Consider the following 21,999-nt stretch of genomic DNA (forward strand, 5'->3'; position numbering starts at 1 on the left):
CTGACCTGACCTGCTGTTTTACTGGAATTGGCTGCACATATTTACTGCCCGATGCCATGTTCATGTAATGTGTCATTTTGAGCTTTGTCGGAAAATGGCAGTGGCTCGTATCCTAAAACTGGAATGGGAACATACCTGAATATACCACTCTAAATTACTACTACTCCCTTGCAGAAAACAAGGTTTGGGTTGTGCATGTTACTTTGTAAGCTACAGTACAGCACATGCAGGCTAACAATACCTGAAAAACTAGCACATGAAAGAACACACTGCATATATATAGCAAATGTCTCCAGCAGAATGAAACACCCAGATTAGTTGGGGCCCGTCGGCCCTGAGGCTGTGAAATGTGAAGGGAGAGTTGATTGGGCCTAGTGGGCCGGCCTGGAGAGAGGAATGGGTAGTCTGGCAGGCCGAAGGGAACGAACGGTTCCATTGGCGGCGCGAGATTGTCGACGAGACGGGCGGCTGGCATCGATCGGTCGCATGCATGCAACAATGGCGTCCACACAAAGCTCCAGCTCCTACAACGATGGCGATGGGCCTGCATATATAGTCAGAGGAGGACGAATAGGAGGAGCTAGCTAGCTGATCAATCGAATTAGACGCCATTAATTATTGGAGGTCCAAGGTAGAAGAAGAAGCTAGGTGATTGATAGGATAATGGCGGCGGCTGAGGACATGGAGCGTATCTTCAAGAGGTTCGACATGAACGGCGACGGTAAGATCTCGCTGTCGGAGCTGACGGAGGCGCTGCGGACGCTGGGGTCGACGTCGGCGGACGAGGTGCAGCGGATGATGGCGGAGATCGACACCGACGGCGACGGCTTCATCGACTTCAACGAGTTCATCTCCTTCTGCAACGCCAACCCCGGACTCATGAAGGACGTCGCCAAGGTCTTCTGATCTTCAATTCCATTCAATCAAATGCTCCATCCAATCTTGTTCAATTCCATCCATGCCGGCCCTGCATACGCTTAATTTGTTCGCCCATAATTTTGTTTAATTTGATTCTTGTCCCATCATCGTTAATTGTATCATTATTTTTCTTGCATTTCTTTCTTTTTAAGGATGCATGAATCTTTTTTCTTTTCGATCCTCGGCTCGAACCCTGATTCCTGAGGATTATATTAATTAAGCAGCATGTGCACTTTTGTGCTTACAATTCATGTCAAGCGTTGCAAGTGTACTATACTTGATCCAAGAAAAGCAAATCAAGCATTGTTAAATGTTAATTTATTTTTCTCCCCTGTCTGAAACGGTGTACCAGAATTTATTTTGTTTTTATTTTTAAACAGCGGGCCTCCCTCACCAATTTCCATTTTTTTTAAAGAAACTACCCAATCTTCCATCTTACGGTGTCTTCTTCCTCTGTCAATTCTTTCTGAGCAAAAATCTCTCTCGCTTGCCTCCATTGGTCAGCTTCCTCTTTCAATTCTCTCTGATAAAAAATCTCTCTCACTTGCCTCCATTGGTCAGCAGTTTCACCAACCAATAATGCCCCATCTGAATCGATGGACCATATGGATCTAGCTCTTACTTTCAACGATTTAGATCAGCTTGTCACGGCTAGTTGTTCGAACCAGATCTGAAATGTACAGATAGCCAAATTAAGACAACGATTTGGCGCCACGGGTGAAATGCACGCGTTCCAGCACGAGCATCAAATTTTTGCTTAGTTTTTGAGACAAGCCCAAGCATCATTCCGAGGCCCAAATTAAGAGTGCCAATGTGATAGCAGAAGAAGAAAAGGCCGGGGAGCTGATGGTCGTCCGGCCCAATTGTACGCGGCCCACAGCTAAGTCTGAATGACCAGAGCAGCAAAGTTCCCACAACCCAGTAATAAAAGAAAAAAACAGCAGAGGGGAAATCTCATCTGAATCCACAGAGGTAAATCAGTAGATTGCAGATGCTTTACTGAGCAAGCAACACACAGATAACATGGTAACAATGTTAATACCTGATGAACTTTGGTCCCCTCTCCAAAGCTCCAACGGCATGCATGCAGTGTCACTGTCAGACACCACATGCCATGAGAGGCTTTTGCCACTGATCTGAGGTCTGAGATGAGCTGAGCTAACTGTTTTTTCCTATGGAAGCAGCAGCAAAGCCAGTGACAAAGCGATATACTACATTGGCTCCACCTCAACTTCACAGCAGAAAAGTTGGATGGATCCAACAAACAATCATCTGTTTCTTTCTTTCTCTGAAGCAAAGCAGTGCCACACGCAGGAAGAAGAAGAAGCAGACATCAGCAAGCTCCAAAACACAAAGGACACACAGGTCACCAAAAATCATACTGCATTGTACTGTACTGTGATCACGGATCACCAATCAAATTTCAGAGAATCAAACATGATCCCAGTATCTGCTTCGTTTCTTACCAAGTCCACTGATTGCCCAGCTGATACAAGTATTAGCAGATGATTATCCTCCTAGAGGAAATCCCAGATGATCGATTTTGCTGTCCACGATAAGTATTTCACAGGAGCTGCAGCAGCATTTTGATTTGGCGTTTCGCATTCACATCGTGATCCTTCGAAAATGGCTGCTGTGCTGTGCTGTGCTGTGCTGTGCGATTTGATAATGTAGTGCAGCTACTTCGTCTGAAGAGCAGAGGCTAAAAGGCTTCACATAATAAGAACAAAACCTAGTGGAAGGCTCCCAGTGGAGTTATGCGTTGAGTTTGACATGTTGTGCAAAGGCAATGATGGCTTAACTTTAGAATGCGGTCCGTTGTAACCACGGTTTTCGCCAAGCTGGCAAAATGCTGTTTGCTCATGTTCCTTGGATTGAGAAAGAATCAGGCCATGCAGTGATGACAGACATTTTACTGTGAGAGAGGTACTGAGAGCTAAGGATAGTAAAATGATGATTGCAACACTAAAAGCTTATGAGTTTCTCGATTTTGTTTTCGATTGGTAGGAAGCAAGATTGAGGTGAGACAGATGCAGTAGGTAAATTCATCAGAGAAAGATAAGCTACTGACAGTCTGCAGCAACAAATTCTTCCTCGAGGGGTAACAAAACAGTGACTGATCATCACATTCACTCTAGTCACAAAATTAATCAAATTGCACTTTCCAGCTGCTTCAACAACTTGGACACACACACACACACACAGCAAAATGTAACACAGCCCCTTACAGTGATTCGGTGCTGTCATCACTCTCTTCACACAAGGGTGAGGACTGGATTATGACCCGAGCTCCAGAAGAAAGTCTGCAGTTATGACCTTTTGTTTTTCAGTATCTAGAAAAAAGAACTACTATGTCAACGAATAAGAATAATGAGAAGCAATTCACCTTTCTTCAATCTTGATCACTTTATCCTTTTCCTCGTGGAACGACTCTGCCCTTGAAGAAGACAGTTTCCCCAACGGGTCAGTCATCCTATTGCTTGCGCCTCTTGATGAACACAGTGGTGATGATCTAGTACTACATTCTTGTCGACTAGAGCTGTTCCTGACATCAGAGTTGGGGGAGAATATTGTTCCACCTCTGGATTGCTTACATGATATCATTTTGATAGTCTGAGGGAGACATCTGAAACTGCCAGGCTCAGCCATACTTTCTGTATCTCTTCTGGAGTCTGTCGCTCTATATACCCTGCAACATATTCAGAAGAGGTGCTGGGTCAAACAGCAAATTATATACAGAGACCATAAAAAATTTAACCATGTTTTCAAGAAAGGCACTGTGCAACAAAGTGGCATAGCAACTAATAAGCTGATAGTCTAGACAATTTCGAGCTAGGACAAAATTCAGTGACTCACTGAAGTTAGAATGTCAAAGACATTCTATTAATTGTTGGATTCTCTCATCCTTTTTCTACCTCTAGTCTTACTACATAAAGAAAGCACAAGAAAAAGAAATAAATTGACTTCGCTCTATGACAGATCATAAGTGACCAACCAATATGATCCTCAGTTACTCAATAATAAAAAAATGCATTAAAACGAATGTAAGGCAGCTTAAACTTCACTATCGAGATGTAATCATGCATCAAAGTCCATGTTGCTAGCACCATGGACCACATTCATAACAAACTGTGCTATGACATACCTATCCTCGTCGTAAGATGATGAGCGTTTGAGTGTTGGCATGTCTCCTTTTCCCGATTCTTCCTGCTGATTCATCTCAACCAATCTTCCACTGAAATACTCTGATTCTTGATCTCTAACACCAATAGTTCTCGAGCTAGAAGGAATGATGTCGAGCTGACGCAATGCCATAGGAGTAGAGAACACCGGAGAAGGGAATTCGACTTGCGTAAAGCGTGGCCTGTATGTTGGGATGAGCCCAAAGCCACGGTGATCTTTCACAGAAATAGAACCACAAGTGATCAGCTGCATGAGCAAATTAGCCGGCTTCAGCTTCACACCCATTGGGCCATAGAACTGTTCTTCCTCTAGTACCCTATAGTTACTCCTCCTAGTGGCTTCCGCCCTTATCAGGGACTCCAAGGTCTCAACCCGGTCACCAGGAGAAGCTTCAGACAAACTCATATGTGGTGATTCTCGAACGATTCCAGGGCCCTTGGGCGATACTTGCGTGCTCCTCTCGTCATGACACTCTTGAATCTCAGCATCTGATGTACCATCCTCTGTACAAACTCTTGCCGTGCGAGCATGCTTCCCACGAACATCCCTCTCGCTGTCATCGGTCTGTGTGGACGCATCCTGTGCTCCGATAGGTTTGCAAACTCTGTACTCCAAAGGTCCAGGGGAGCTCTCCTCTGATAACGGAGCATTTGTTCCTGCCGGTTCAGGTGACAGGTTTCCGGATGAACCAGAATGCGTAGTCCGGCATTGCTCATCCTCATGGTTGGTGGACGCAGACGACGAAGGCACAAACACGGACTGTGCCAGTTGTTGTGGTTGCTGAGCAGGACGTGGCGACGAGGCCTCCTTGATAACGGCGGACGGAGACGAAGATGACGAGCACCCTTCCTGCGATCCTCGCGACTGAGGAGACTCTCCTTGAGCGTGCTTCAGACTCTCGACCTTGGCAGTGCCAACGCCATCCTGCAGCCGGTCTGGAACACAAGACAAAATTGAACCACACAAGATGCGATGAAAACAATTCAAGCACAGTTTTTGGCTGCAAGGAGGAGAAGCAAGCAATCCGTCGAACAGGTACCGGGCGGCGATCGGTCGAGGAGCTCGGAGCCCTTGAGGATGTACTCGTTGCCCTGCGCGGGGAGCACCAGGTCGTCCTCGGAGATGTCGTGCCACACGAAGCCGTTCTTGTAGCTCCTGCAGCTAGACGGATCAGACCAACAGCAGCCCCCAACAAGAGCAAGCAAAGCAATGGATGGTGATTGGTGGTTTACCTCTTGCAAGACCACGAGTACATGGCCGCCATGCCCTTCCCTCGCAGCACGTTAAGCCTGTTAATCACATCTGCGCCATGGACGTCGAATCGCGTCAGCAGCTCGAAAGGTCTGGACTTTGAGCAGCGATTTTCGAAGCAGCGATAAAATGAAATGGAAAATCAGTGGTGGGCTTGGACTGACCTCGGAGGTAGAGGCCGGCGTCCGGGGCGGCGAGCGGGACCTCGATGAAGTGGGGGTGCTCCAGGTGGCGGCTGCGGCAGAGGTAGTAGACCACCGCCACCTTATTCCCCGCGGCCGGCGGGGGCGGCGGAGGAGGAGGAGGAGGCGAGCGGCGAGGAGGGTGGTGACTCTTGCCCGGCGGCTCGACCCAGACCTTGTTCCGGCCAGGGCTGGCGCCGGTGGCGGCGGCGGCGGTGCCCCTTCGCCGCGCCCTCCCCTCCATCCCTCCCTTGGTGTCTGTCTGCTTCCTTGTTGCGGCGAGCTCCTGGTTCCTAGCTAGCGGCTGCCCCCTGGTGCCCCGGCGAATCAATTCAAAGCGCGGCAGTTGTTGGGCGTGGCAAGGAAGAAATGGAACTGAAGGAGCCGCATTAATGGAAGCAGGGTCGTGCAGCAAGGTAGTAGCTGGAGCCACACAGGGGAGGGAATGGGGGCAGATCAAATCAAATCACATCAAATAAAACTGCATTTTTCAGGGAGTTTGATTGATTGATCGATCAATATATGGCCGATCCAGGGGGAGAAGAGGAGATGCAATAATGCAGCGTGAGCAGCATCTAATCTTAATCTAGGAGGAAGAAGAAGAGGAAGGCGACAGTGGTAGCGATCTGTCGGGTCCTGCAACGACTAAGAGGCGTTTTACTGCTAGTAATAAGCTAAGCCGCCATTAGCAGTTCAGGAAAGCAGGAAAGCAAGAAAGGAAGAAAATTTGTGCAAAGGGCTGAGAGGAGAAGGGAGAGCTAGTACTTGTAGGAGTTACATTGTTGACGAAGGGTGTTGCTTGTGTGATCTCATCATCATGAGGTAAGATGAAATGAGATGAGATGAGATGAGATAAGAGGGATCTCAGCACAAGATTGCTGCACAGTGGAAAGAAACAGTAGGGTAGCAGCAGCAGTGTTTGGTCCGGTCTCGGGCTCCACCTTAATTCCCCTTTCCTTTTTGATTGCCTTTTTGGCAGCTCATGCATGCTCCTACTCTTCTGCTTTGCTTTGCTGGCCAGGTAACTCTCAAGCTTCTTCTCTCTTTCGAAAAAAAAGGTTAACTCTCAAGCTACTACGACTCTGTCACTAGTCCTGTGTAGCTGTTGATTGATCCCATGCCAGAATGCCACCCACATGGGGGCAAATCAAGGTGACCAAAGGGCAAAGGGGAGTTGCAAATCATTCTTTAACCTTGCTCTGCTTTGTTTGTGGCTAGCTAATCTAGTAGCTCCTCCTTTTGTTTCTGTTTTTATCTTTTAATCTTTATTCCCTCTACTAGCTTTTATTTAATTTAACATGTGCTCTCTATTTAATTGATTAGCCAAAACATACCTTTAGTTTGAACTCTTAATGGAACCCAACTTGGACCTGAGTTGCATTTTCCATGCAATCAAGGACAGGCTGTTCTCTTCTTCTTGTACTACATGCATGTGGAGCAAGAACAAACAGCACATGGATAGACTAGAGATCTGCGTCTTCTCTTCTCATTCGTACGTGCTCTTCTATGGCTACAGCAGGACCAATCATGCATGCATGCATGTACCATAGATAGATGAATGAACTGGTTCATATCACAAGTCTAACATTCGTACAAAATTAATCCACGGCTAATTAAGATGTGTCCTAATCTGTATCCTGCCTGAGCATTTGTCCCAGGGCATAATATGTATATATGCATTGACGGTCTATATATGTTCTTGCTACTGCACTCCTATGTCGAATCCCCCAAGCTTCAGATGAATTTTGCATTTTTGCATCACGAAATTATTGCATCGGGCTGGTAGTTGAATTCTGGCAAATGATCCAGCCTGCAATAAGGACAAACAAAAAAGAGTAAGGAATCATGTGCTACTACTCCACTTTGTCTCTGGCTGCTCAAGGATTCTATAAGAATTTAAAATGTACTATCAAAACAGCTCTACAACAATAAATTTGTCACTCCTTGCAGGAATTTAAAATATACTGTCAAAACTTAAGGGTGACTAATGATACCTTTGCCTGACTTTGAGGATACCGGAGCCAAGGGTCATGGGTATGCCCATGATGATGCACTCGCTGACTCCCTCTATCTCGTCCTCGCGACCCGAGTAAGAAGCGTTGAAGAGATGCTCCAGGGTTTTCTCGAATGACGCTAGCATCAGCACACTGCTTTTCATCTTCACGATTCCGAATCTAGTGATGCCGAGAACTTCGCCCTGCTCGGAGCATGTTTGTTAATCTTTAAGGGTATGACACAGATGGGGGACTAGAATGGTTATCTATTGTAAAAACAGAAGTCACATGGTGATTATTACTCTACCTTGTATGTCATGAGGTCTGCTAGAAGCATCATATGTCTCTGATCAATGATCATGTTGTTACTTTCGAACGTATACCGGATCTCGTCGATAATAGATCTCCTTGCAGCTTCAATCCCAAGTGTTTGGTTCACTTCCATGATGTGGTTACTTTTCGTTTTCTTAGCATCAACTCCTGGGGTACCCAAGACCTTTAAGAGGTTTGTTCTGTAATAGAAATTTATTTGGTTAGCATATATCGTCTCAGATAAATACTGCAAAAGTTCATAGCACAGGCTCATAAACAGGTTCTAGAAGCAATTCACTAAAATAGTTCAACACAACATACTGAAGTTTTTATGAAGCTAGAAATTAGAAATTAGAATGTCCATGCTCTTTTTTTTTTCCAAACAGAACAAAAAAAAGTCCATAATGTGTTTTTGTGAGACCATTTTTGCCATTGACACCTTCCAGTACAGGCACCGAGCTCCTCATCGGCAGCAAAGTTCAAGCTGCTAAAGGTAAAATAAGTAGGAATTCTTACCCTTCAACCAACAAGTTGTATCTGTCAAGAGTTTTGTCAGGTCTTTTAACAGGGTTGACAACAGCTCTTTCAACAGTTGGAATGCCCTGAATTGATTGGTAGGACAGTCAGCAACATCATCATAATGACAGAAAATTTAACATTGCACATCTTGCTTACCTTCACAATCACTTTTGGAAGCATGGATTTGAGAGTGTGCAGCTCTAACTGAAGTTTGGACTTATCTGTTCCAGTTGGATATATTCTCAACTTGGCTCCATCGATGACACGAACATGCTGCAAATATGATGTATCATAAGTACCATTGCAGGTAAAATGTTTGACACACCACCCAACCACAGAGCTTTGTTCATACCTCAGATTTTAACTTGATTTTTGGATGACGTATTATTGACTGCTGCACGGAATCAGAAGAGATTCCCATATAACCCTGAGCTTCTATCCGTTGCATATCAAGCTTAACAACCAAATTTGGCTGGCTTGATTTCAAGACAATCTTTATGACTGCTGCCACCTGTTCAGCATTACAAGGTTTCTTGTCAAGTTGAGTGATTCATACCAAAATGTACTGTTATGCACCGGACATAAAGAGCACACAGAGCTTTTTCTTCATTTCCATGCTCATCAGGGAACAAGATATAGGACTAAACAAACTTAAACCAAGAAAAGTAATGAAAAAAATCTCCACATCAAGCCAACATTAATTGTGGCCTCAAATTGACAAATAGTACTACAAGAAGTAGTACTAAACTAAGATACTATGACATTATTCCTACCGAGATCAGAAAACTCGTACAAGAAACAATAGTATTACTACTACATTTGCTATTTTATCATCATAAAGACAGTCAAACAAGAAATAGGCATGCACCGAACCAGTTCACCCAAAAGCTTAAGCTGATGGGGTAAGGAGGGTAATTCACTTGTACTTCAACAAGAAGATTTAGCATCAATAATAGCAAAGCCCAAAGGCAACAGAAGGACTTCCTCACTTCTGAAATCGAATAATCGGGTTAATAAGGTGCATGCAAGTTGAACGTCTGGGACAATCTTAAACGAACGATCTTTTGCAACTATGCATGCACTAAATCCATGTGACAGGTTTAGTAAAACCCAGAGTAAAATGCAAGCAGACCAACTTCCTCTTTTAGTGCATATAAAAATTTAAAAGAATAGAATTATCTGACAAAATTTACCTCACCCAGCACTACTTTCTCGACATAACGTTTCACTTTTACTGCAAATGACATATCCTGCCCAGACAAAAGTTCTGCAGTGATAATAGGCGTGCTAATATTTTTAGCAGCATTGATGATTTCCTTGATGCGAGGAACTCCAAGAGTAACATCTTTGTTGCTGTTCGTTAAGGAAACAAATCATGAAGGATATTAATCTAGTGATTTCAAGATCATACGTTCATAACTCTGAACTTCTGTATGCCAGAACATGGTACATATCAATACTGAGGGCATGGAATTTCTTTCTACAGATTGTTGACAGATCCGTGTTAATTTCATTAGGTAACCATATGAGGAGTCTTCTAAATGATAAGTTTCAGAAAAGAAACTAAACATCCCACTTCAGCATGTTCACATGCCACAACATTAACCATACCATATAGTAAAGAAAGGATACTCATGCTAGCTACTCCTGCAAAATGAAAGGTTTTCAAAGTCATCTGGGTCCCAGGCTCTCCAATACTCTGAGCCCCAATCGCCCCAATTGACGCTCCTGCTTCGATGATTTTCGAGTGATAACGAGATAAACAAGTATCCAAAAATACCTGAGACAGGAAAAAAAAAGGAAAAAAATCATATAACACAATGGCTCGAGAGCAAAATGCACAAATAAACAGAAATAATCCTTGGGGCAGACTTAAATAACAGCCTTGTCTGTGTTGCTTGATATTGCCAAGTACTCATTTCTCTCTCTCAACAAAACTAGGTAGATGAATGATGCATCAGGAAGTGGTTGGTAAGGATATCACAGTTGGTTATTTAAAAGTTCTGAGTGGCAAGCAACAAGTACAAGCCGACTGCTTGTTTCTACAAAAAAACATTACCACATTGATCTACTTGATGATGGTACATTTTAAAGCATAAAAATGATAGTTTCATGAAATTAAGTGAGAGAACTTAAGTCTAACTAGGTGTTTTTCTCCTTGAAAAAAATGATAAAAGCTTTGCTTGATGCGTAGATACACAGAAAAGGGAATTTAAGTACAAGCCTAGAACTTTGGCCACACCCATAACAACACACAGCACTCCTACATTACCCAAATATCCTTCCACCGGCAACAGCAAAGAGCCTTGCTGCACCTGTCGCTGACCATATCTAACTGGGTACAAGCGGTGTGCCTAAGATGACAGCACTTTCGCAAAGCAGTGACGAATTAGTACAGGCAAAATATGATACACACCTGCAGTTGCTTTGCAGATATGCCAGAAATATTGGCAGCAATGCGTTCTTCAATGCTGGAGTCCTTCATTCCCACATGATCTTCATCCAGATGAAGCGTTCTCCTTGTGCTTCTTAGCATTTTGATACGATCCTCAAAGAACTTTGTTAACAGTTCCTTGAACTTATCACTACAACCACCAGACGACATGTCCTGTTCAGAGAGCTTATCATTTAACATTTGCATGATTGCCTCCGGAGATAACATATCATGTCCCCTTTGAGGACATGTGGCCTGCAAAATTAAATCGTCACTGGTCAATGTTCAGAGAACAAGGCACACTATCTTGTTATCAACCTAAGAAAGTACTTCTGTATGTTAAAACTAACCTTGACTTTCATAAACAATTGGTCCAAATTTAAGGGACTGCCACCTTTTCCTTCCATCTTTACAGGATCCATGCCATCATCTCCATAGACAAATTGAACTATCCCACTGCTAGCATTACGGACTGTCTGATCATAGAAAACTGAGAGATCTTCCAAACCCTTCATTAATCTTCTAGACATATATCCTGTTTCTGCTGTTTTGACCTATGATTACAAGTAAACAACAAAAGAAGAAAACAGATATCAGATAAAAGTTAAAATGACAAATACATGTCTTTATTTATTTGTTTGTTTATTTGGGAGGGAGGGAGGTGATTCAAAGTATCCAGAAAACTATTGAGTCAACTGGCAGTGTCCAATGAGTTCCACCTCTGTCCAGCTAAAATAGAACATGTCAACATGTCGTAGTGGATCTATGTCTATGAATATGTCCCCAAATTAGTGTAGAACCCTAAATGATTTCATGTTGTTAGTCTAGTAGCTACAGGTAGTTCTTCAGGTACGTAGTAGTTTGTAGGTTGCTGCAGATATGAAAACAAAGTTTTGACATATGCTACTTACTCCAGGTGTTAGGAGTTTGATGTTTTGACTTCTAACTGTAAGAGACTTTCTGAGGCGCCTAAGATTACCCTTTCCCTCTACTGAATAATTTGCTCTGGTCTTGTTTAACTTGCACAAGCTAAGCTATTAGGCCTGCCCAAGTAGAAAAACTAAATTATAGAGCAGTCATAGACGAAACCAATGATCAGGAACATACCCATTGATTTAACTGGGTAGCATGCACTTCAAAGTAAAATTTATGCATCTAGAACAAAAGAAGAATCTTTTTGTGCTCAAATAGAATACAATTTTCAGTGCATGCAAGTACAAACAAGAGATGGTCTAAGTTTAGACAAACCGCTGTGTCAACAAGACCTTCTCGTCCACCCATTGTATGGAAGAAAAACTCGGTAGCAGTCAAACCAGTATAGAATGAATTAGCAACAAAACCTTTCGCCTGCAAATGGAGATTGTCAAAATATGCCGATCTCATTAACTGAATACAAATAAAAAGGAAATCGTCGCAAGTAGAACAGAAAAGGTTTCTCCAACAAAGATGAGACCCATTTAGAGTAACTACAGATGTCCTTCATGTAATGGCATATGTAAAATATATATTACTCAAAAAACATGGCACTATTGCTCAGTATCATCACATAGCAATGTGTCACTGACATGAACTGCGAGCACCGTATGTCATCCTCATGGTGGATGGAATTTTTTTTTTCTTTGAGAAACCGGCAGGCACACTGCCTTTAGCAGAACAGTGGATGGAATTTCCAAGTATATACATCAGTGTGATGGTACTGCGTTAATCTTGCGAAGCAGTATTCTTTCTACAATATATCCTGCAACCGTATTGATGGAACCTCAACAAACAAAGATTTGCATAACCATTGGCATTCAGCAAAGTTTTAATTCTCAGTAGTGGTATATAGCATATGAAAACGGAGCTGATAACAAGCGGTGTTCACTTTATAGTTAAAGATGAAACATTATACAGATTAATAATATGTGATTTTTGTTCGGAGTGTTTATAACATTTACAGAACTTTTTGTTCGAAAAGAATTAGGAACAGCCAACACAAGAAATGGTCGCAGAAATGAGCAAATCATATTTCTTAGTCCTGTTCTTACCGCAGGGGTCTTTGAATGTATAGGAAAGTGGGGAAGTGTTCGATCTATAAAACCATCTGGGGCACGACGTCCTCCAACTGATTGTTGGCCAACACATACAACCATCTGACTGATATTGATTGGAGAACCTTTAGATCCGCACTGAGACATGATCAATGGGCTGTTCCTCCAGTGAAGTGTATTCATACAATGCTGAAAGATACGTTCCAATTCAAGTCATTCAATACACAAACCTTAGGAACTGCACAAAGACAAGAAAAATGATTAAAACTTACCTCTCCAGCCTTTTCTCTTAACTGATTCAGTATAGCAGATACCCGAACCTCCAAAGTCTGAGCTCTGTTGCAACCAGGGTGCAGTTCAGCTCCAGGTGCACCTTTAGAATATACGGCAATAAGATCATGGCATTCTGTATACCCTTGATCTATTGTTTTTTTCTTTTTTTGATTTAGACTTTCTCCTGGTTGAACATCATCTACACCAATTGAGAAACCATGGTTCCCTATAAATCTTGCACTGCAGGTGAAAAAGCACGTTACTCAGATCAGAAAATTTCCATACACTAGTTTTGTATAACAATTTAGCACCATGATGCAAATGAGCAATACAATTGATAGTCTGCAAGACCCCTATGAGAAAGGACGATATATGAATTTGGACAAAGTGTTCACTAAGTATGATCTCTGAAAAGTAAATGAGAAATATAAGACGAACGGATTCATATACAAGTTAAAAGGAAGTGGCAGGATGCCCTTTCATTCTCATTCTCGAATTGAGCAAGTACATAAGATAAAATTATCAATATGGCACCAAATTACTAATGCTCCCTCCATTTCAATGTAGGGTGTATTTTGACTGTCCAGTTTTGAGCTTTTATCGTAAATTTCTTGCACAATATTTGTCAACAGCTACAAAATCACAACCACAAGAAAGCGTTCTTAAAGAAGAATTCAACAGTATAGATTTTATACAACATAGTGTTAGATAGATTAATTGCTGGTCAAAACAGGATTTTGAAAATCAAAAGATGCCCTACATTTTAAAACGAATGGAGTAATTAAGAAGGAATCTTGTAAATTGTACAAATATTGGAACGAGTCTCACCTAAACTTCGCCAAACGATTCATACAGCTTGCTGCAGCATGAGAATTATAATCTCTTACAAGAACAGAGAACATGCCATCCTTATTCCCATTACCTGGAGACAATATACCAATAATTTTGGTTTGCTTCTAATCTATCAAGAATATAAAAATAACAAATAACCAGGGCAAGGGAACAGTAGTTTTTGCAAACACGAATAATGAAATGCACATCATTTATGCGAGTGGCTTATGGAGTGATTGATGAGTAAACCATGTCAGAGTTATGATGATAACTAATGCTCCCCTGAAAAAGAGCGAAATATCCTACCAAGTACAATAGAGAGTTTGATGCAATCATGCAACACATTACTACCTCCGTTCCATAATTCTTGTCTCAAATTTTCCCAAAAACGGATGTATCTATTCCTAAAAAGTGTCTAGATACATGTAATATTTTGACAAGAATTATGGAACGGAGGGAGTATTTCATGAATCAGATCGACATGGATATACATAATACATAGATAGTTAGATATGGCAAACGTGGTGAGCTATCTCTCAAACCCAAAATCATGTGATACATTGTTACAGAGAGTATGATTTCAAAGATTAATTTGGGAGACAACGATTAATTTCAAGGTCCATCCTAAGCTTTTCTAGTTACATCCTAAACTTGGCAATACAATTTCCCAATTCGATTTGTAATGAAACAAAAGATTAACATTGCAGAGTTAAGTCCGATTATTCTACAAAAATGAAGTATGGTTAGGCAGACTAATCACAGCTTCGCTTCTCCAGCTGCTCGGGTGGAACATGCAGAGCTCATGTTTACAAGGCAAGATGAAATACTACCATTCAAAAATCAAATAAAAAATTTCCATTACTCAGGAATGTAAAATATCTAAAGCATTACAATGAAAGAGAAAAATTCTGCTTTACATTATTACATAGGGACAGTTAATTAGGAAGATGCATACAAAACTAGCATTATAATAGGAAGCAACGGTACTTGAGAATGAATCGTGAAATCAGAAACAAAACAAAACAAAAACTATATAACGGCGTTCTTTTAGCAAAGCCATCACTAGGTTCCTCACCTAAAGTTTTCTTCCCGACTTGTCCAGATAAAAGTTCACTGTTTCGGAAGTAGACATAACCATCATTTGGACACATTGTCTCTTCCAAAACTGAAACCGCATTTTTATCACGTTCTCTACGTTTCATATAAATTTTCTCTTCAACTGTGAGATTCAGATACACCTTTGTACATGCATTAGGGCGTACTAACACACTGAATAATTGTTTACCAGTCCAAAGCTCAAGAGGCTGCAAAAAGAGAACATGATCAATACTCATACAGGGATCAGAACTTTGATAATAAGGCTAACGCACACAAGTGTGCATAGGGAAATTGAAAAATTATGCTCTATTTGTTGTCTCTTGTTATACACTACAAAAACTATTAGTAACTCACCTAACAGAGCAAATTAGTTCTATTATATGTACTGAAGACAAGAGTGAGGGTGTCCCATTTCCCATATTAATACTTCACAAGTATTCTTGCTTATTTACCATGTATCTCCTGTTAACTATAAACATTAGCAGAAGCACAAATAACAAAACAGTAACAGAACCAATTTGATGTTTGCAAAGAACATTAAATCGAGGAGAACACGTGGCCAAAAAAAATATATTACCTTAATTATGGCTGGAGTTGGAAGATCAATATTTTCCATAGCATCGCCAAGATACGAACACAAGAGAGTAAAGTAAGACCTGTCATAGAAGTTATCTTTTCTTGTGATCAGAAAAGAAGAGGTCAAAAAGTCTTGTGTGGAAGCAACCAATATTTCCCCATTCTTAGGGGTACATAAATTATTCTGAACCTGCAAAAATAAAAAAAGGTTGACAAAATAGCATTAGAGCATCAAAACGCCCATCTCATCTCCATCAAATTTGTTATACTCTAGCAAACAATAGTTAGCAAGTGTTACCCCCATAAGCATAAGTGCTTCTGTACGAGCTTCCTCTGTCTGGGGGACATGCAAATTCATCTCATCTCCATCAAAATCAGCATTGTAAGGGTTGCATACAGACTCATTAAATCTTAATGTTCTCCATGGCATTATCCTTGCCTGTATTCGAAAATAAAGGTAATGGCGAGATAAATCATTTAATACAGCAACTGTAGTGTGATACGGAGCCAGCAATTTATACCCTGTGCGACATAATTGACATTCTATGCAAGCTTGGTTGTCGATTGAAGAGGACAATGTCTCCATCTTCTAAATGTCTTTCGACAATACAGCCATACTTCAAATCCCGAGCAGCAATCCTTCTATCACAGTACTTTAAGTGCCTACAATGTAGTCCAGAACAAAGTATGAAAGCTGAACTTGTTGAAAATTCTGGATTTCAAAAAAATAAAATATAGCTTACAGCTTTGTTCCATCAGGTTGTGTTACAAAATTTGCTCCTGGGTGTTTGTGTGGTCCATTTCGTATACATTGACGCAGTTTCTCTATGTTATAGTATGAAACCCTTTCAGGATAAGTCAAGACTCGAGCCATCAGAACAGGAATAGCCACCTGAAGTTTCAATTTTGAATTAATAATGACACCAGAATTCAGTCAGGGAGAACATAAAGAACATCGATCAAAATGGATAAGCACCTCTGTTATTCTCAAATTTGGATCAGGAGATATGACGGTCCTTCCAGTGTACTCCGTACGTTTTCCAGACAAGTTCCCACGAAATCGGCCTGTCTTCCCTTTGAGTCGTTGAACAAGGCCACGATTTTGTGGGTCAGTAAGAGAGGGGGCATCACTGTTGATATATTCAACAACTTGAAGTTGAAGGAGTTGCCAGCAATCCTACAAAGAAGCAAAGGAGAAAATTGAGCTAGAGTATCTCAACGGAGTTACACTTTAATCAGATTAAAGGAGTACCAAAATGGAATGGTCATGGTACATATTGTACAGGAGAAAGATAACATAAATTTTTCCCTGAACATGCTTTCCTAGTCATCAAACTAATAAGACTGCAGAATATCTTGTCAATTTAAATGTCAGAATAACAAAACCCTTTGAAATGTGATGTTGATAGTGCACCAGCCAATACAGGCCTTACAATTATTCAATTATGTTAGTATCCATTTCTAATTTGAACTCACGTCTTATATATATCGTTATTTCCTGAACAGCACTTGCATATAACCGACTAAAATTTAAACTGCATCTTGAGCAGAACCTTTTTTTTCTCGAACCCATGCCTAAACGCGTATCATTTTGTATTGGAAGAAGAATTCCAAGATGGCGCAAACAATTACAAGGCAGACCAGAGCAAAGGACCTAAGCTAGCCAAAACAACATCTTGAGACGAACTCGTCATCTTATCGAACAACAATCTCTCCAATTGGCATTACACGGAAAAAATAGAGGCGGGCTAGCTCATAAAATGCAATGGAAAAAATAGAGAACGCAAAAGCAGCACTCCAGAGAGAGGGGAGAAAAATTGCGGTAAATATAAGAGAGCATAAGGAAAGAAATGAAGAGCTCTGAGTTATCTTACAAAGCACTTCATGAGCGGGTCACCATTTTGAAGGATCCCCTTAAGGATGGAATTTGTATTAACAATATTCCTCAGTATGCAAGTAATACCATCTTCGTTGCTGAAAGAAGCAAAACAGTAATGACATTAAAACGGCACGTGGCTATGCTTAACACCATTATATTAGTGCGAGTTCTCAGGGCACCAAAGAATAAACCTCATTCTGCCACCACCAACAAAAACAGAAGGACGGATAGGCACAGGAGGCACTGCAATCTCTGTAATGATAAGTTTCTCAGGCCTATCGCCAAGGTTTAGCAATTCACAGTCCTGTGGAATATTGAAGTATGGTAGTAAAAATATAGCAAAAGTAATCACACAAACATATGTCGTATAAATTGGCGGTACTCTATTGAAAGTAATAAATACTCTTGTGTGATAAAATTGGCATCCACCTCATCAGTCATTCTTTTGAAAAGAGAGAGAACAGTTGCAGGGTCTAATGTGTGAACTGAACTAATGGATAGTTTTTCTTTCTTGTGCGATAATGCAGACCGGAGTTCTTCTGTACTTCCATCCAAAGTTTTGCTACAATCATGGACAATTAGCAAGCCTGGCCTGCCCTTCTTAGCTACACCTGTACATCCAGCCCAAATAAAAGATTAAGTTCTGACAGCAGTCAGGTGAAGGAAAATTTATAATCAACAAGGAAAAAGGTAGTATTAGAAGGAAGCTTACCATTTATGTATCCACATGAGGGGCAACGCGATAGCTTGCATTTGTCCCTTACTTTTTTCATTAGAGCGGCTTTGTGTAGTGGTTCTAATCTAGGATTTCTCATCTTCTTCAGAAACTCTCGCTGATCTTTCTCATGAAGGAGAATCCTGCTGCAGCCCTGCAAAGGCATGGGGAAACAAGCATATTGTCGAATCACAACAGATTTGATCATAGCCCTAAGATAATGTAAGCTTTCTCCACGGCAGCGGTACCTTGCAGATAGACTTCAACACATCCAGAATATTGTTGAAGAATCCGACATTGAAAACCGGTAGCACGAGCTTGAGGTAACCAAAATGGCCTGGGCACTCGTGGTATGAGCCATGGCAAGTCGCGCACTCCCCAAACTTGTTTGCGGCTCCCTGGAATTCACCACAAGAAAATCGTTCCAAATGTCATGGGAATTGCAACCATACCATGACGCAGAACAGATGACCGTGCATTGCTAGTTAGCAGAACAAGTATAAAACTGAATTGCTCAGGCAGGTGCACACAAGGCATAAACCCCGTGGGATTAATTAGTCGGCGAACGAGGGGAGGAGGAACCAGAGAGGAGAGATTACCATCCGCGGGTCGAGCAATCCGTTGGGCACGGGCTTCATGTCGTTGCCGTAGATCCGGTTGTTCCAGACCTGCGTCTCCGCGGACTGCCGTATCTCCTTGCCGGAGAACATGCTGAACCGCATGCTCTTTCTGAAGCAAAAAAAAACAACGAGCGAGGGGAGGTCAGTAAATCAGCAGAGAGCCGCTGCGCGGGACGACGAAGAAGAACAAGACAGAAGCGGCGGCGGCGGTGTCCTTACATCCTCCGGGTGCCGACGTCCTCGACGAAGGGTTCCTTGGTGCAGCGCAGCTTCTCCTCCGGCCGCGCCATCTCTCCCCCGCCCGCTCGATGCCGCAGCCCGTGGATTTGCCGGCGGGTGCTCTCCGGTGAGAGCGTGGATTTAGGGGCGGCAATGGAGGAGGCGGCGGCGCGGAACCGATCACCTTTTTACATGGAGAGACGAAGAGAGGATTGAGGCCGAGTTAAGTAAGTTGAGAGGATTTGGATAGAGTGATTAGTTAGGAAAAATCTAGGGTTTTGCTCCGTCCTGCAGCTGTCGGGTTGGTCAGGTGCGCCGTGCTCACTCGAGAGATCCCGAGCTCGATCTTCTTCCCCCGCTAATGTTTTGCCTTTCGCATTTTTTTAGAAGCATATTTGTTTGCAAGGGAAAGAGATTTTATTGCTCCAAAATTGATTTCTGTTCAACAATTGTGCTGCACACTTTAGAACTTCTTGCTAACAATACAACCTAGCTAAGATAGGCTTAGTTCACTTTCCATTCGCATTTTTGTTTGCAAGGGAAAGAGATTTTATTGCTCCAAAATTGATTTATGTTCAACAATTGTGCTGCACACTTTAGAACTTCTTGCTACCTACATCGGGGCACTGCAAAACCACGAGAGAAGTTTGTTATGATGCTTACAACGACTAACTTTCGTGATGATGCAAAACTAGCACCATTCTCAATCCATCGCTTGTCTCGAAGACATTAATAAAGAATGTCTTACATTCAACATGTGAAGAAACCAACATTTGGTTTCTTTACTTATGAGATGAAAGACAAACGCGAGCAAATAGCACCTAACTAAATGCAAAAGAAAAATGAAACACAAAAGTTTTTTCGTGGCAAATCCTACCTGTCATGCATATGTATACTCAAGCTCATATGAAAAGCATCAGATGAAAAAGGAAAGCAAATTTGAATTGAAATCCAGATAAGGTTTCGAAAGAAATGAAGGAGGTGGCCGTCGGGCCGCCTCAAAGGCAAACAAATAGTAGTGGGTGAGAGTCCACATAACAACAAGCTTCATCTCTCTACGTGTGTATTCTATTGGTGTTTGTCTTTTTCTCGTGGGCCGCTTGGACCATGATAGCCGGCTTCGAAGAGTCATTCCAAATTCTAGTCGCAGTCGATCTAAATCGCTCAACTCTCGTTTCTCTGCCTAGCCCGACTGTTGTTTGCCATGAAAACTCGAACACATTATGTGGTTCTAATCAAATCTAACGCATTCCCATCAGATCGGCCATGGCACGCTCCACGCACGGGCCACGGAGGGTTGTATTTACATCACACACCGACGCACGGAGAGCATGCTGCAGCCTGCAAGACCGCAAAAGATAGAGATAGAGCAATCACCGGATCACCGATTAACATGTAATTTCTCATCTCTCTCAATGAAAATTTGTCGATGTTTATAGCTTTACTAGTTTGACCATCGATATAGGTAAATTTTCCCCAAAATTATTATTTTTCTGTCCACACTATAGCTATTGGGCCCATTCATGAGTGCGCCCCGGGGCCATCCAAATTCCAAGAACAGCATTGGATGTTGTTAGCTGCAAAGAAAAAGTATGTGTTTGTGTAGCCTATTCTATCAACAGTAGTATTTTAGAATGGAAATAAATATCAAATATTTGGATACCCACCAACCTTATCACCATTAAAAATTAGTAGCAATTAATACCAATACTAATTAATACCGTGCTATATATACGAACCATGGAGTAAGCAGGGATGCACAATCAAAATTTCATGAATCGTAACCATATGGCTAAGCAGATGAAGCACGATGGCATCCTGCTACTTTCCTTGCTTCTGCTTAGTTGTTTGGCCAGTCCTCCACTGACATATGGTAATTGGCAACATGATTATATTTTAGAGTGGTTTTTCCTCAAACAATTTTACATCTGCATGTCCATATACAAAAATAAATTATATTCATGATGTAACAATATACATTTGTTTGTTTTGTTAATCTTTAGGGCGGACAATCGAGAGCGTGGGGAGCACCAAAGATGTAGGAAGCAATGGATACAATATAAACAGTGTGAGGTGCACCCACCCAGAAGACGGAACGAGTGATGCTGTAATAACATGCATATTTGCTTTCCCTCGGAGCAAGAGTGCATGCAAAGTTGCTCATGATACATGAAAAACGACCACTCTACATCCCCGCGATTTAGAATGTGTTCGTATATGTTTGACCAAAATTATGTAGCCAACAAATAATAGTAACCGATAGGTTTTTATTTTCCTATTAGTTTTTACTTGCTACATAGAAGGAGATATGATTCACAAATCAGCATAGTGCTTCTTCATTTCATTCGTGTTTTCTGAAGAAATATAAGTATCATCCAACAAGGAATATCTTTTTTCACAGAAACAACACAGTTAACAGCCTATGATGATTATCCTTGGACATAATTCCTAGATTAGACAATAGTTAACAAGACAACATGATAGTCGTAGTCGACTCATGACATTATCTAGTCCAATTCTGACAGCAACCAGCTGGTGGGACAATTCAACATCACGGCAGGTCACGTCGACTTTCCATTTTATACCTCTGTATGGTTGGCCGTCGTTTCTTTTATGGGCCTTGCTTCTAACAAAGAAAGAAAAATGAAACTACACTATACACAAGCACTCCGAGAGCAAGGCTGCCCACAAGTTTTTTTTAAAAAAGTCCCAGTATGAATTACCCACTCAGGGAGGCCTAGGTGGTGGCGGTGCCAAATATATACCAACCACTAGGGTTTCACCCTCTCGCTTGCCATCTTCCTCCACCTCCCGTTCCTGAAGCCCCAATGGCGGCCGTCGTCGTGGTTGGTATATTGTATCAAAATAAGGAAATGAGGTTGTTTGCAGCTATTAAAATGTATGCCCACAAAAATATTCCTCAAAATCCAAGAGATTTAGAAATTTATCATGCCTCGCCTATTAA

General features: G+C 41.7%; 3 protein-coding genes across 3 annotated transcripts; 1 reads left to right on the top strand and 2 right to left on the bottom strand.

Annotated features, from left to right (window-relative positions):
- The first annotated feature begins 138 nt into the window (after positions 1-138).
- On the top strand, positions 139-1,239 carry LOC100829823 (polcalcin Phl p 7-like). Its single transcript, XM_003574895.4, has one exon. The coding sequence runs from the start codon at positions 664-666 to the stop codon at positions 904-906; it is 243 nt and encodes an 80-aa protein (XP_003574943.1). The 5' UTR covers positions 139-663; the 3' UTR covers positions 907-1,239.
- Positions 1,240-2,934: 1,695 nt separating this feature from the next.
- Positions 2,935-6,345, bottom strand: LOC100837491. Its single transcript, XM_003572461.4, has 6 exons — positions 5,517-6,345; positions 5,334-5,403; positions 5,141-5,256; positions 4,064-5,036; positions 3,305-3,607; positions 2,935-3,221 (listed from the first exon to the last, which is right to left on the bottom strand). The coding sequence occupies exons 1-6, from the start codon at positions 5,776-5,778 to the stop codon at positions 3,143-3,145; spliced, it is 1,803 nt and encodes a 600-aa protein (XP_003572509.1). The 5' UTR covers positions 5,779-6,345; the 3' UTR covers positions 2,935-3,142.
- A 661-nt stretch (positions 6,346-7,006) lies between these two features.
- On the bottom strand, positions 7,007-19,305 carry LOC100830443 (DNA-directed RNA polymerase III subunit 1). Its single transcript, XM_003574897.4, has 27 exons — positions 19,035-19,305; positions 18,795-18,924; positions 18,444-18,593; positions 18,193-18,349; positions 17,910-18,091; positions 17,672-17,784; positions 17,476-17,575; positions 16,578-16,778; positions 16,345-16,493; positions 16,123-16,264; positions 15,900-16,040; positions 15,603-15,791; positions 15,003-15,231; positions 13,925-14,018; positions 13,096-13,336; positions 12,821-13,012; positions 12,042-12,140; positions 11,144-11,347; positions 10,776-11,048; positions 9,992-10,139; positions 9,553-9,704; positions 8,712-8,870; positions 8,516-8,632; positions 8,357-8,442; positions 7,836-8,040; positions 7,529-7,731; positions 7,007-7,344 (listed from the first exon to the last, which is right to left on the bottom strand). The coding sequence occupies exons 1-27, from the start codon at positions 19,103-19,105 to the stop codon at positions 7,293-7,295; spliced, it is 4,179 nt and encodes a 1,392-aa protein (XP_003574945.1). The 5' UTR covers positions 19,106-19,305; the 3' UTR covers positions 7,007-7,292.
- Positions 19,306-21,999: the final 2,694 nt, after the last annotated feature.

This window comes from Brachypodium distachyon, chromosome 3, assembly GCF_000005505.3.
Source record: "Brachypodium distachyon strain Bd21 chromosome 3, Brachypodium_distachyon_v3.0, whole genome shotgun sequence".
In the NCBI taxonomy this organism is placed as follows: Eukaryota; Viridiplantae; Streptophyta; class Magnoliopsida; order Poales; family Poaceae; genus Brachypodium; species Brachypodium distachyon.

Excerpts from the sequence above, each read along its gene's own strand:
- LOC100829823 (XM_003574895.4), top strand. The coding sequence starts at position 664 with ATGGCGGCGGCTGAGGACATGGAGCGTATCTTCAAGAGGTTCGACATG.
- LOC100830443 (XM_003574897.4), bottom strand. The coding sequence starts at position 19,105 with ATGGCGCGGCCGGAGGAGAAGCTGCGCTGCACCAAGGAACCCTTCGTC. Across the intron at positions 16,265-16,344 it reads CAACCTGATGGAACAAAGCT|GCACTTAAAGTACTGTGATA; the intron begins GTAAGCTATATT and ends ACTACATTGTAG. Across the intron at positions 16,041-16,122 it reads TGTCAATTATGTCGCACAGG|GCAAGGATAATGCCATGGAG; the intron begins GTATAAATTGCT and ends TTTCGAATACAG.
- LOC100837491 (XM_003572461.4), bottom strand. The coding sequence starts at position 5,778 with ATGGAGGGGAGGGCGCGGCGAAGGGGCACCGCCGCCGCCGCCACCGGC. Across the intron at positions 5,257-5,333 it reads TACTCGTGGTCTTGCAAGAG|GAGCTACAAGAACGGCTTCG; the intron begins GTAAACCACCAA and ends GTCTAGCTGCAG. Across the intron at positions 5,037-5,140 it reads CCTCGACCGATCGCCGCCCG|ACCGGCTGCAGGATGGCGTT; the intron begins GTACCTGTTCGA and ends CTTGTGTTCCAG.